General features: G+C 37.5%; 1 protein-coding gene across 4 annotated transcripts in view; it reads right to left on the minus strand.

Moving 5' to 3' along the window:
* TTC27 (tetratricopeptide repeat domain 27) overlaps positions 1–16,146 on the minus strand; it is a 177,001-nt gene that overhangs the window by 63,005 nt on the left and 97,850 nt on the right. For all 4 annotated transcript variants that reach the window (XR_014842314.1, XR_014842315.1, XR_014842316.1 and 1 more), the window contains exons 11-12: positions 7,106–7,201; positions 3,340–3,462 (exon numbers count right to left, since the gene is read on the minus strand). Coding sequence is in view for 1 of the 4 variants with exons in the window: in XM_021087655.2 (XP_020943314.2) it covers positions 3,340–3,462; positions 7,106–7,201 (219 nt within the window). In the remaining 3 variants the exon portion in view is untranslated. The remainder of the gene's footprint in view (positions 1–3,339; positions 3,463–7,105; positions 7,202–16,146) is intronic.

The following is a 16,146-nucleotide window of genomic DNA, read 5'->3' on the forward strand; positions in this document are numbered from 1 at the left end:
TTACAGAGTAATTGAAAACACGGGAATTTATCATTACTGCAAGACATTTCTTACAAGGTCATGTGCAAATTTAAAAAGTAGCAATATCAAAACTACTTTGGGGGACAAATTCATTTTCTGAAAGGAATGGACTCATTGTAATTTTTCTTCTACAATTAGGGAAAGTCTCTATTTTTCAAACTTTCTAAAAAATAAGTAAATTTAATATTTCAAAAGGTGCTTTAGGTATTTGTGATTCACCAACTTGCTTATTTCAAAAATCACTATTTCAAAAACTGTCATTTTTTTATATAGTTATTAATTATTTGTTCACTGACTGATGTGAAAAATCATGCAATGAGAGCTACATCAGACTGAGAGTCAAGATACTACTCATTCATCCATTTATTTCTTTGTTAAACAAACATCTGAATACTACTTGTGTCCCAGACAATGGGTACTAAAAAAAATTTATGTCCCTGAAGAAACATAATACTATATTTCTTCAAATTTGAGATGCCATCAATCATAAGACTCTCATCTAATAAAAACTGCCCTCAATTAAATTATGATATAATTTGAATGAATGAATCACATCAGCCTTGAATGAATCACATCAGCCTCTCATTATTTTGATATTTTTAAAATCTATTCAGAAAAATTCGGCAATTTTTCCTGCCTTCCATACACTGCTCGACACTACATGGCAGTGTTTTATATCCACCTCTGTACAAAACACAGCTTAATCTATTTTAGGGTGTCTTCCTTTCTTAGCTCCCATAAAGCATTCAGTTGCTGTTTTTAAAGAAAAGTAAGTGGAACTGTGATGATTTTGCCAACGTCACAGGTTTACTAATGCTAAATTCACATCTTTCAACTGTTTCAGTCCTTTACTGTGTGTTCAATAACTTTGTTCCAATGCCAAATCACAACAGAATGTTTCTGAGGATATTTTAAACGGCAATTAAACCCATGAGGATGTGGGTTCCACCCCTAGCCTCGCTCAGTGGGGTGAAGGTCCGGCATTGCTGTGAGTTGTATAGATCGCAGACTCGGCTCGTATCTGCAGTTCTATTGCTGTGGCTGTGGCAGCTGCAGCTTCGAGTCCACACCTAGCCTGGGAACTTCCAAATGCTGCACCTGCAGCCCAAAAAGGAAAAAAAGAACAACAACAACAAAAAAGAATTAAAAAAAAAAAAAAAAAAAGGAAAAAACCCAACATATGAAGAGCTGTGTATGTAACTCAACTTAAATGATGACACTAAATAGCTACAACTAAGCTTGTTACAAGTGCAAGTAGTTACAACCTGGCCAAATGACCGCCCAACTGACAGCATGACAGATGCCATCAAATGATAGGTACATTCCAAATTCAAAGATGTTAAAATATGAGAAAAGAATGTCTTAGAATTGGTAACAGTAGCAAACGCTCATGTAGCACTATGAGGAAAACACCACCCTATGTATTTCACATACCTCATTTCATGAAAACCTGTAAAGTAGGTAGATTATGTGCCTCCAGATGAGGACAGTGAGGCTTGCAGTGGGGGTAGAGGGTTGAGTAACTTGACCCGATACACAAAGCTAGCATGTGCCAAGGCCAGCTTTTAAATCCAGACAGTCTGAGCTATGCTTTTAACCACTATACCATGTGGCCTCTCAAGTCAATAATCAATAACTAGCTTTGTGAGCTGATTTATCTCAAGTCATTAGAGACTTCTTTCCTAATCTGGAAAAGGAGGGAACTGGAATGGATGATAAAGGAGCCCTTTCCCAGGATGAAACTATTATAAGTCTATAATCTCTTCTATAATAAAATTTTATCCCTATGGTGGTTTCCCATTAAGCCAATGCAAGTCAAAGACCTTCACTGCCATTAATGATTAGTGAAAGGAATGTAACTTTCACTATTAGTCTAAAATACACATCCTCAGGTGTTAAGGTATTAAGAACAGACACACATGTACCACTATTTCTCTTTTTTAGGCAAAAGGCTGAAGGTAGATACAAATAATCCAATTTGTAGGTTTTACAAGAATAAAACCCATGACTGCTTGTGCATTATACTTAAAATAGAAATTCAGCCATTTAAAATTTTAATCCAAAACAAATGATTTCAATGTGTCTGTTTTAACAGAAATACACAATGCAGTCTCATATTCTTTAAAAATTTTGTTCATTTACAGAATTCCCTGGTGGCCTGGATGTTAAGAACTTGGCATTGTCACTGCTATGGCTAAGGTCACTGCTGTGGCTCAGGTTCGATCCCTGGGCTGGGAAATTGTGCATGCCACAGGCACAGCCAAATAAATAAATAAATAAATAATCTGTTAATTTATGAGGGGAGAAAACAACAGATTAATAACAGATGCGACTACTGCAACATTTTCTCTCTTGACCCAGTTTAAGGGTGGAATTAAACGTGCATTACACACTTGACAACTCTTCTTTGCCCCAAGGGGGGTTCTGTCACACCGTCTGGATTTTTTCTTTTTTTTTTAATTGTTATTTTCCCAATACATTTATTTTTCCACTGTATAGCATGGTGACCCAGTTACACATACATGTATACATTCTATTTTCTCACATTATCATGCTCCATCGTAAGTGACTAGACATAGTTCCCAGTGCTACACGATGGATTAGCACGATCTCATTGCTAATCCATTCCAAAGGCAATAGTTTACATCTATTAACCGCAAGCTCCCCAACCACCCCACTACTTCCCCCTCCCTCTTGGCAATCACAAGTCTATTCTCCAAGTCCATGATTTTCTTTTCTGTGGAAAGCTTCCTTTGTGCTGTATATTAGATTCCAGATATAAGTGATATCATATGGTATTTGCCTTTCTCTTTCTGACTGACTTCACTCAGTATGAGAGTCTCACCCTGGATTTTCCGCAGGTCCAGCCAGCTGCCCTCTCCTAGGTAACCTTCCTTCAGACCCATAGCCTCTGACCATCAGGCAACCCACTGATAGTTAAAAGAATTCCCAATAGTTAACTTTGAAGTTGTCTACAGAAGGAGAGTTAATAAAGGAACGAGATCAAAATGTGCAATGTCTTCAAAGCTTTCATTATTCATTCCTAAACATCAAATATTATATCAATTTTGGGCCTGCTTTTCTCTTTTACACACACACACACACACACACACACACACACACACATATACACACACATCTGCAGACAATTAAAACCAACTGCCCCTATGGAAATCAGAGAATCCAATAAAAAGATTTCGGTGGAAAAAAGTGAAAAAAGATAAGTGAACTGTTAGCAAAAGTAGGCTTAAAAAACAAAATGTGAGAAGATGCTTAAAGACGGAACTGGCCAGTACAAAGAACTGTACTACTACATACCTTCCCATGTTGCCCAGCTCTTTCATAGCAAATGACAACATCTTCCCACATTTCCAGCTTCTCAAATATCTGAAGGGCTGAACTGGTACATCCCAACTCAAAGAGTAAACTTGCAAGCTGGCGCTAGAAAATCAAATTAAAAGAATGAACATTCCTTTATGCAAAGACAAATTCCTGTTCCACTTGCAAGTATATCCAATCTGCCATTTCAAGGGCCTGTTTATCGTAATAAATGCATAATTTCTATAATTCAACCTCAACCAATCAGGAATTTGCAATCATTCAATACTTACCTTTACTTTAGCAAACTTCTTTAGAGGGGATGAGGAATTTAAAAACCAATATAGAAACTTCAAAATACTTAATATATCTTTCTTTTCTCCAAAACCCAGAAGAACTTAAAAGGCAAAAATCTGTATTTCTTTATTACCTAGAGTCTATGTATGATAATCTCTGATGTAAAGCTGAGATCCAATAAATCAATTTTTAAAACTCTATAGTTAGAATGGCTATTATCAAAAAGACAAGCAATAAGTGTTGCTGAGGATGTGGAGAAAGGGGAACTCTTTCCTTCTTTTTTTTTTTTGGTCTTTTTAGGGCTGCACCCACGGCATATGGAGGTTCCCAGGCTAGGGGTCGAATCAGAGCTGAAACCGCCAGCCACAGCCACTGCAGATCCAAGCCGCGTCTGCGACCTACACCACAGCTCAAGGTAATGCTGGATCCTTAACCCACTGAGTGAGGCCAGGGATCAAACCTGCGTCTTCATGGACACTACTCAGATTTGTTCCTTCTGAGCCATGATGGGAACTCCAAAAGGGGAACTCTTGTGCACTGTTGGTGGGAATGTAACTGGTATGGCCACTCTTCAAAACAGTACTGAGGTTCCTCCAGGAACTGAAAACAGAACTACCATACAGTCCAGTAGTTCTGGGAACACAGCTGAGGAAAATGAAAACACTAATTTACTTGAAGCACATTCTAAAAGACTTAGCTGCTTAATTTCCCAGTCCTTTGTAGATAAAAGGGGACAGAGTGGTGTGGTAAGGTGAGTGAAGGTTAAAAATATTCAGACATAAATAAATACATTGTAATTATAAGTGGTTCATCTTGCAGGAATAGAAAACAATACTAGGAAGGTTTTAAAAGTAAGTGAGACTCTTAAATAAGGTGTGGTTTCAAAATTCAATACATATCTAAGAGTTAAGAAGCTAATGAACATGGAAGATACAGGACTAACAAACTTGGAAAGTAAAAGAAAATACACCTGAAAATTATAAGCTAATATATATTAACAAAATAAATAAAGGAATGGTCTGATTCTTTTGTATCCCATGAAATACAGGAGAATTTGGCTATTTTAGAATATATGATTGGACATTTTCAAAAACTGAACATAGCAGTGGGAGCTAAATAAATCTTAGTGCTCATATAGCAAAGTTTAACTTTTTCATTTAATAAAGAAAGTTATGGCATCTAAGCTGGTACAGCTAGCTAGTAGTAAAGACAGTCTCTTTTTACAATAAACTTTGCTGTTATTCCTTGATCTTTAAATATATACATAATGATATAGTTATTACCCCCTTTAATGAAAGAAAAAAGTGATTTAATTTTTTAATGAAAGAAGATATTTACCTAACTATCCCCAAATCTTAAAATCCACAGCTTCCTAATAAGCAGATAAAATAAACTTAGCCTAAATTCTTTTTTGAACAGTATTTAATTTTTATAATGCTTCTGTTCAGAAACAGGGTAACAGCTGCACCCTCAATAGACATGTTTTGTCATAATAATAGCTTGGAGTCTGAGATGTTTATATACCGCAAACCACAGAGTACAAAGCACTTAACAAACCTCACAGATCAGGGTCAAAAACATGCCAAAAAGTTCCAGTTAACACCTTCCTGATGAAGTTACTCCTTTTGAGATCATATAACAAAGCTTTCTGTGCCTTTGTTTTACTGAGACGCCTTCAACAGATAAAAGTGAACCCCCAATGTGTGAGCCCCTTCATTTCCTGTGCCTAAGAATATAATCCACTCCAAGAAATCTTTTTTTTTTTTTTTTGTCTTTTGTCCTTTTAGGGCTGCACCCTCGGCACATGGAGGCTAGGGGTCAAATCGGAGCTGTAGCTGTCAGCCTACACCAGAGCCACAGCAGCGCCAGATCCGAGCCATGTCTGTGACCTACACCACAGCTCACAGCAATGCCAGATCCTTAACCCACTGAGCAAGGCCAGGGATCGAACCCGCACCTCATGGTTCCTAGTCACATTCGTTTCCGCTGCACCAGGACGAGAACTCCGACTCTAAGAAATCTTGTGATGGAGACAGCAAGTTGTTGAATAGTAGAGTGGCATTTATAATTCTAATAACTAGTCGTGTGCATAATCCACAAGAGAGGACCAGAAGCTGGTTAAGATAAAAGTAGTTACTCAATCAGCTAGAAATTTCTGGTGGGCATCATTTGACTCCACTCAGCTTCTCTGTACCACACAGCTTGCACATCTATAAAACGGGGCTATTTCAGGAAACCATTGCAATAAAATAAGATTATGTGTGTGAAAGGCAGAACACAATGTATGCCTTATAATAAAAGTATAGTAAAAGTTGGTTGTTACTATTTGGTATAATTACAGCCCAATGAAGAGATAGGAAAGGAAATAAACTAGACTACAAGTTGGGAAACGAGAGATGCAGTTCATGAACTGTGTGATCAACAATGGAAAAATGTAGTTAATTGCACTGGAGCCCAATTTTCTTTTCTGTAGAATCGAGAAATTGGACCAGGTGTCTAAGTTGCCTTCAGTGCTTAAAATTTTACAATACAGAGGAAAAACACTTGTAAGACAGGAGAACCATGGTATGGGAGCTAAACCCGGTATTCTCATATTGTTAGAAAGATGAGAATAGTTGAGGGTTATTTAACAATACTGAGTATCAAATAAATGCTTTCTTGTACCTTTTGTAAACAACTTGCTCTTAAAAGGTTATTCTTTAGCAGGAAATCCATAATGGGCTTTTATTTTATTTATTTATTTTTTTCTTTTTGGCCTCCCCATGATAATGGAATTCTTGGGCCAGGGATCAGATCTGGGCAGCAGCTGCAACCTAAGCCACAGCTGCGGCAATGACAGATCCTTAACCCACTGCAATGGGCCGGAGATTGAACCTGGGTTCCAGTGCTCCCAAGATGCCGTGGATCCCTCCCATTGTGCCACAGTGGGAACTCCCATAATGGGCTTTTAAACATAGAAATTTTGGGGTTTTTTTGTCTTTTTTTAGGGCTGCATCTGAGGCATATGGCAGTTCCCAGCCCAGGGGTTGAATCAGAGCTGTAGCTGCCAGCCTACATCACAGTGACAGCAATGCGGCATCTGAGCCATGTCTGCAACCTACACCACAACTCACGGCAACGCCAGATCCTTAACCCACCGAGTGAGGCCAAGGACTGAACCTGCATCCTCACGGATACTAGTCAGTTTCATTACTGCTGAGCCAGGATGGGAACTCCCATAGAAAGTTATTTTTAAAATGAAAATTCTTATGGTTCTCTTATTATTTAATTTTGAGGATTCTATTTAATCTAGTTTAAATTTTCAAAAAAAAAGTTTCCAAAGTCTAATATCACGTTATTCAAAATAGCAGTTTGAAGTATTTGGGAATCCCCAGCTATTTTTATTCTTTTCACTGAAATATTTGAAAATTCAAACATAAGTTGAAAGTCATTCTTTTCTATGGCATTTATTATGACAACAACAAAATACCTGAATGGCCCAATGAGGTGGTACTTGACAGCAATAGAAAATCTTCAGACGTTCCAGTACAGATGTGGTCTTATCCTCAAATTGGTCTGCAAGAGCCTTAAGAACACATATCATAATCAGAATATATATGTGTAATAGCTTTTCAATATAAGCAAGATTCTTATTGCAAAAGTTATACAAATAGACATATAAACCAAAAAAAAAAAAAAGTCACTTTGATAAGGCAAGGGGATGTGAGTATTTTCTTGAATTTCTTTACATGTTAAAAAAAAAAAACCTTAAATTTTTTTTTTTTTTTTTTTTTTTTTTTTGCCATTTCTAGGGCCGCCCTCACTGCATGTGGAGGTTCCCAGGGTAGGGGTCTAATCAGAGCTGTTGCTGCCGGCCTACACCAGAGCCACAGCAATGCGGAATCGGAGCCGCGTCTGCGACCTATACCACAGCTCACAGCAATGCCAGATCTTTAACCCACTGAGCGAGGCCAGGGATCGAACCCGCAACCTCATGGTTCCTAGTCGGATTCGTTAACCACTGAACCACGACGGGAACTCCAAACCTTTATATTTAATCAGCATTTACTTAAACACGCACATGAAAAACTTATCAGAGGAGTTCCCTGGTGGCCTAGCAGTTAAGAATCTGGCATGATTACTGCCGTGGCATGGGTTCAATCCTTGGCCCAGAACCTTCTGCATGCCATGGGCATGGCCAAAAAACAAAACAAAACAAAACAAAACAAACAAAAAAAAAAACAAAGTTTAACTTATCAAGAAAACAGTTTTCTTAGTTTCTGTTTGTTTGTTTTTGTTTTTTGCCACACCAGCAGCAGGTGGAAGTTCATGGGCTGGGGACTGAGCCCGAACTGCAGTTGCAACCTGCACCACAGCTGCAGCAACACCAGATCTTCAATGTGCTACAGCTGCAGCACAACGGAACTTCCAGAAAAACAGTTTTTTTGTTTACTTATTTTTGCTTTTTCAGGGCCTCACCTGAGTCATATGAAAGTTCCCAGACTAGGAGTCGAATCGGAACTACAGCTGCCAGCCTAGGCCACAGCCAAAGCAACTTGGAATTCAAGCCTCGTCTGGGAAATACACCACAGCTCACAGCAACACCGGATCCCCAACCCACTGAGCGAGGCCAGGGATGGAACCCACATCCTCATGTATACTAGTCAGATACGTTTCCGCTGCACCACAATGGGAACTCCGAAAGTAGTATTTTAAACTGAGGTTTCCTATGATAGTTCTTTCAAAGAACTAGCCTTATTAATCAGTCTTTTTACTTTTTCTAAGAAAAATTGTCCTTCAGCATATCTATGTCACAACCATAATGTCACTTTGACAATGGCACTTTCTAACAGAGATGAGAGAAAAATTATATGAAGAAATTCAGCTAAGTCTTTTTCTTGGAATAAAGTGAAACCTAAGGGTGTGTCTATTTGATCTTGGAGTATGAGTTCTCTTACTGTTCAGCAAGAGGGCCAAAGGGCAGGACACTCATTCATTCGAGACCATCCTCACAGTGCAGTGGGCAGCTTCAACCTGCACGCACTGAGGAATTCCTCTGCTAGGCTGAAATACCTGTACTTTGAACTGAATGCCTGAACTCCCAGGAGCTATGTCAAGAAGCAGACTAAGGAGAGTAAGCTGGCCATCTCGGAGAAAAGGTACCAGGGCCAAATGCAAAGCCAAAGGCCTAGCAGCATCCAGGGGTGTCGTGATGAGCCATCGCAAGGCCGTACATATTAGCATCAAGGTGGATGCAGACACTGGAGCTCCAAGCAAATACATGGACAACAGTCCCATCACCATGATCATCTTCACCGCCTTCTTCATCTGTCATTCAGTTTACAGTTTGTATTTTTTGTTACATACTGAGACCTCTCAACTGAATTATCATGACTTTTTTCACATAATGCAGCACTCAAGTTTTCTTTTTTTGCCAACTGACTAGTTTTCATAAGCTTGTCTTATGAGGATTAGATGGCAACAATACGTCAATGTTAATTTTCTAATGTGAACACCCAAGTGGTGCGTATGTAAGAGAGCGACCATGTGTTTGAGGATGATGCAGCACTGTGTTGACAACTTACTTTCCAAAACTTCAGGATACAAAAGACAGTTGGTTCTGCACTTACAAGTCTTCTGTAAGTTTGAAATTTTTTCAAGTTTTTGCAAAGTTAACTTTTAAAATTGAAAATTTCAAAAAAAAAAAAAAAAGTAAGAGATACCAACTTCCTCAGGAGATAAAAAAGGACAAGAATCTAACATATCCCACTAAAGTAAAAGGAGACCGGTTTCTGAGCAGAGAAACTGCTCCTAAACTGAAGGCTGGGGGGTGGGGGGTGGGGAAATGAAGTTCTCTATATTATACTAGGTGGGAGATAATATTTGTGAGCCTAAGAATATCCTGCAGAATGAGAAAACACTCATTACATCACTTCTTTGACAATCCAAGATGGTATTCAATCAGATCAGTCAGAACAAACTGAGTCATAACCAGACTCCTAAACTATCTTGGTCAAAATATTTTCAAAGCTTTCTGGACTTACTTCAGAGAAACTTAATAGCAAAAAGGTTGCATGCTTCTGCCCAGAGCTATTTAGTTGTAGGAGAGAAAAGAAGAGAAGAAAAACTTCTAGCTGAAGACATATGGTTGCAATACATAAATAAAAGGTTCAGCAAATTACTTCATTAAGGGGGGCAAATTTTTCTTTTTATCAAATTTTTTTCCTTTGGAAAGAAAAAAATAAATAATGCTTATTTAATAATTAAAAGCCAAAAGCAACATTCCAACACTTACTTTTATGAAGTCTTAATTTCATGTAAAGCATTTGATTTTCAAACACAACTCATGACATCTGCTGTAATTACTGCATCTATCAAAAATGTATTAAGCAGGGAGGTCCATCACAGCTCAGTGGAAACTAATCCAACAAGTAACCATGAGGACGTGGGTTCAATCCCTGGCCCGCTTAATGGATTAAGGATCCGGCACTGCCAAGATCTATGGCATAGGTAGCAGACGTGGCTCAGATCCCTCATTGCTGTGCTGTGGCTGTGGCCAGCAGTTGTAGCTCTGATTCAACCCCTAGCCTGGGAACTTCCATATGTTGCAGGTGCAGCCCTAAAAAGCAAAAAAAAAAGAAAAGAAAAGAAAAAGAAAAATATTAAGCAGCCCTCAGTAAGTACGTCCTAACTTATTAATAAATATATTTATTATGTATTTCAGACACTTTTAGATGATCTTAGGCTGTCTCACAGATAATCTCCAAAACAGCAAAGATCACTGGAGAGAGAGTGCAGAAAACTGAGGTTTATTAGAATTTGATACCATAAATAAGCCCCTGCACAAGTATAGTTATGACTTATTAGAACTTGGATAGGCCATGTGTATGACTAAGATTAAAAACAGAATTCTAATTTGTTTTCACTCCTGCACAGAAAATACTTTTACTGCATTAACTATGAAAATGCCCTAAAGAAGACTTACCTCCCTATACAACAAGAATATTAAGTTAATTTGCCTATTTCCTCTACTGAATTCAAACTACTCTATTATTTGCTGACTCCAAATACAAGGACATATTTACAGCTCATCTCTAGGTTATTCAGAGCAGGATTACTTCTGGTGACTCATTCTGAAATAATTTCATTATATTTAAACAAACTAAAGTCCTTTAAGGGGGAAAAAGACCACGGATGAGTGAAGCAGCTGCATTCTGATCAGGTCTACCTCCAAGAGGCAAGTCATCTGAGCAAAAGGGCACCCACTGGAACCAAGAAAAATTAGAAAATTCATTTGCAGAAACACAAACTGAGTAAAAGGCACTGAAGAGGAGAATGAATAATGCAGAGGAATGAATTAGTGACTTGGATGAAAAAGTAATGGAAATCACCCAATCGGGACAGCAGACAGAAAACCAAATGAAAAACCATGAAAGCAATATGAGATCTATGGGATAAAACAAAGCAGGCCAATCTATGCATAATAGGGATTCCAGAAGGAGAAGAAAAACAAAAGGGGACTGAAAATATATTTGAAGAAATCATGTCTGAAAACTTTCCAAATCTAAAGGAAACAGATATCAAGATTCAGGAAGCACAGAGGGCCCCAAACAAGTTGAACCCAAACAGGCCCACACCATGACATATTATAATAAAAATGGCAAAAGTTAAAGATAAAGAGAGGATTCTAAAGGTAGCAAGAAGAAAAAAAATAAAAATAAATAATAATAAAAAAAAAAAAGGTAGCAAGAGAAAAGCAAATAAGGGAACTGCCATTAAGGCAACAGCTGATTTCTCTACAGAAACCCCAGAAGACAGTGGCAAGATATATTCAAAGTTCTAAAAGGGAAAAATGTACAGCCTAGACTACTCTACCCAGCAAGAATATCACTTAAAATAGAAAGAGAAATAAAGAATTTCTCCAACAAAGAAAAACTAAAAGGGAGCTCCCGTTGTGGCTCAGGAGAAACGAATCTGACCAGCATTCATGAGGACACAGGTTCGATCCCTGGCCTCGCTCCATAGGTTAAGGATTCAGCATTGCCGTAAGCTGTGGTGCAAGTCGCAGATGTGGCTCAGATCTGATGTTGCTGTGGCTGTGGTGTAGGCCAGTGGCTTCAGTTCCGATTGGACCCCTAGCCTGGGAACCTCCATATGGTTCAGGGGAAGTCCTAAAAAGCAAAAAGCAAAAAAAAAAAAAAAAGAGTGCAGCAATACTAAACCCATTCTAAAAGAAATACTGAAAGGGCTTCTCTAAATAAAAAAAAAAAAAATTAAAAAAAAAAAAGAAGTAAGGAGACATAGGATGGAGGAAATCACAACTGGAAAGCAATCACTTAAGCCACTATACAGATCTACATGGGGGGGAAAAACTATTGAAAAAGTGACAATAAACACAAGGAACAGCAAAAAGACAAATAGGAAGATGTTAAAAAAGAACTTCAAAATCATAGAATGTGGGGAAGGAAAGTAAGAAAATCTAGACTTTTTTTAAGAATGTGTTTGAGCCTAAAGCAAGCAGATAGATATAGGAAGGGGTTAACATACCTAAAAAAAAGGGCAACCACAAATAAAAACCAAACTTACATTCACAAAAACTAAAAAGAAAACTAAACAAGCATAAAATAACAGGAAATCATCCAACCAAAGAAAGAAAGGAACAAAAGAGAAACATAGAATCAACTGGAAAACAAGGTTTAAAATGGCAATAAATACATATTTATCAATAATAATCTTAAATGTCATTGGACTGAATGCTCCTATCAAAAGACAGAGTGGCAGATTGAATAAAAAAGCAAGAGCCTACAATATGCTGTCTACAAGAGACTCACCTTAGGGCAAAGGACACATATGAATTGAAAGTGACGGATGGGAAAAGATATTTCATGCCAATGGACAAGACAGGAAAGCAGAAGTTGCAATATTCGTATCAGACAAAATAGACCTTAAAATGAAGGCCATAAAAAAAGACAAAGAAGGACACTATTTAATGATAAAAGGATCCATTCAAGAAAAGGGTATTATAATCATCAATATATATGCCCCAAATATAGGAGCGCCCAGATACAACAAATACTAACAGACATAAAAGGAGAAATTGATGGGAATACAATCAGAGTAGGAGACTTTAACACCCCACTCACATCAATGGACAGATTCTCTAGATAGAAAAATCAATAAGGCAACAGAGATCCTAAATGACACAATAAAAAAGTTAGATTTCATTGACAGTTTCAGGACATTACATCCAAAAAAAAAAAAATCAGAATATCATTCTTTTCAAGCGCACATGGAACATTCTCAAGGACTGACAACACACTGGGGCACAACACTAACCTCGAAAAATTTAAGAGTATAGAAATTATTTCAAGTATCTTCTCTGACCACAATGGCATGAAACTAGACATCAACCATAGGAAAAGAAATGGGAAAAAACCGACTACATGAAGACTAAACAACATGCTACTAAAAAACCAATGTGTCAATGAGGAAATCAAAAAGGACATTAAACATACCTCAAGACAAATGGTTATGATAATGAAGACACAAGCATTCAAAATCTATGGGATGCTGCAAAACTAGTGCTTAGAGGGAAGTTCACAGTGATACAGGCCTTCCTCAAAAAAGAAGAAAAATCTGAAATCTACAATTTAACCCACCACCTAAATGAATTAGAAAAATAAGAACAAACAAAACCTCAAGTCAGCAGAAGGAAGGAAATCATAAAGGTCACAGAGGAAATCAATAAAATAGGGATTCAAAAAACAATAGAAAAAAATCAATAAAACCAAGAGTTGGTTCTTTGAAAAGGTAAACAAAACTGAAAAACCTCTGGCCAGACTCACCAAGAAGAGGAGAGAAAAACTCCCAAATAAACAAAATAAGAAATGAAAAAGGAGAACTCACAATAGATACTGTAGAAATACAAAAAACCATAAGGGAATACTATGAACAATTACATGCCAACAAATTTGACAACTAGAAGAAATGGACAACTTTCTCGAGACTTACAGCCTGCCAAAACTGATTCAAGAAGAAATAGATCAACTGAACAGACCAATCACTAGAAATGAAATTGAATATGTCATAAAAACACTCCCTACAAATAAAAGTCCAGGACCAGATGGCTTCATAGGCGAATTCTACCAAACATACGAAGAAAAACTTATCCCATCCTTCTTAAACTTTTCCAAAAGGCTGAAAAGAAGGAACACTCCCAAAGACATTCTATGAAGCCGCCATCACCCTAAAAGTAAAACCAAAGATACTGCTAGAAAATTATAGGCCAGTATTTTTGATGAATATAGACATAAAAATTCTCAACAAAATTTTAGCCAATGGAATCCAACAACACATGAAAAAGACCAGTGGGATTCATCCCAGGTTCACAAGGATGGTTCAACATACGTAAATCAATCAAAATCATACACCACATTAACAAAAGAAAATTCAAAAACCACCCGATCATCTCAATAGATGCAGAAAAAGCATTTGACAAAGTCCAACATCCATTCATGATAAAAACTCTTACCAAAGTGGGTATAGAGGGAACATACCTTAACATAATAAAAGTTATTTATGACAAACCCACAGCCAATATAATACTCAACAGAGAAAAGCTGAAAGTCTTTCTGCTAAAATCTGGAACAAGACAAGGATGCCCACTCTCACCACTTTTATTCAACATAGTATTGGAAGTCCTAGCCATAGCAATCAGACAAACAAAATAAAAGGTATCCAAATTGGAAAAGAAGAGGGAAAATTATCACTGTATGCATATGACATGGTACTATATATAGAAAACCCTAAGGACTCCACACAAAAACTATTCAAACTGATCAATGAATTTAGCAAAGTAGCAGGATACAAGATTAACATTCAGAAATCAGTTGCATTTCTGTATACTAAAAATGAAATATTAGAAAAAGAATATAAAAATACAATATCTTAAAAGGAATACAAAAATACAATACCTTAAAATTGCACCCCCAAAAATTAAATACCTAGGAATAAACCTGCCCAAGGAGGTGAAAGACTTATATGCTGAGAACTATAAAACACTAATCGGAGTTCCCATCATGGCACAGCGGAAACGAATCCAACTAGGAACCATGAGGTCTCGCTCAGTGGGTTAAGGATCTGGCATTGCCGTGAACTGTGGTGTAGGTCACAGACGCAGCTCGGATCTGGCGCTGCTGTGGCTATGGCATCGGCCAGTGGCTACAGCTCTGGGAACCTCCATATGCCACCGGTGCAGCCCTAAAAAGGACAAAAGACAAAAGACCAAAACAAAGCAAACATAAAAAAAAAAAATTAATCAACAAAATTGAAGACTATTCCATGTTCCTGGGTTGGAAAAATGGCCATGCTATCCAAAGCAATCTACAGATTCAATGCAAACCTTATCAAATTACCCATGACATTTTTCACAGAACTATAACAAACAATCCAAAAATGTATATTGGAACCACAAAAGACCCAGAATTGCCAAAGCAATCCTGAGGAACAAAAACCAAGCAGGAGGCACAACTCTCCCAGACTTCAGGCAATATTACAAAGGTATAGTAATCAAGACAGTGTGATATTGGTACCAAAACAGACATACAGATCAATGAAGCAGAAAGAGACCCAGAAATAAATCCAGATACCTACGGCCAATTAACCTTTGACAAAGGAGGCAAGAAAATGGGAAAAAGACAGTATTTTCAGCAAGTGATGCTGGGAAAACTGGATGGCCTCATGTAAATCAATTAAATTGGAACACATCCTCACACTGTGCACAAAAATAAACTCAAAATGGCTTAAAGACTTAATCGTAAGACACCATCAAACTCTTGGAAGAGAACATAGGCAAAACATTCTCTGACATCAACTGTACAAATGTTTTCTTAGATTGGTCTCCCAAGGTGACAAAAATAAAAGCAAAAATAAACGAATGGAACTTAATCAAACTGACAAGCTTTTGCACAGTAAAGGAAACCGTAAAAAAAAAAAAAAAAAAAAAAGACAACTTGTGGAGTGGGAGAAAACAGTTTCAAATGTTGCAACTGACAAGGGCTTAATCTCTAAAATAGACAAACAACTTATACAACTCAACAGCAAAAAAACCAACAACCCAACTGAAAAGTGGGCAAAAAACCTGAATAGACATTTCTCCAAGGAAGATACACAGATGGGCAACAAGTATATGAAAAAAATGCTCAGTATTACTGGTTATTAGAGAAATGCAAATCAAAACTACTATGAAGTATCACCTCACATCAGTCAGAATGGCCATCATTAATAAGTCCACAAATTACAAATGCTGGAGAGGGTGTGTGGAGAAAAGTGAACCCTCTACAGTGTTGGTGGGAATGTAAATTGATACAACCACTATGGAAAACAGTATGGAGGTGCCTCAGAAAACTATAGAACTACCATATGACCCAGCAATCCCACTCTTGGGCATATAACTGGACAAAACTTACCTTGAAAAAGACACATGCCCCTATATGTTCATTGCAGCACTATTCACAATAGCCAAGACATGGA

The sequence above is a fragment of the Sus scrofa genome, chromosome 3 (assembly GCF_054392235.1).
Source record: "Sus scrofa isolate SSC_HxYL_T2T_F1_AM1 chromosome 3, Sscrofa_HxYL_maternal_Yorkshire_Landrace_v2.0, whole genome shotgun sequence".
NCBI classification, from domain to species: Eukaryota; Metazoa; Chordata; class Mammalia; order Artiodactyla; family Suidae; genus Sus; species Sus scrofa.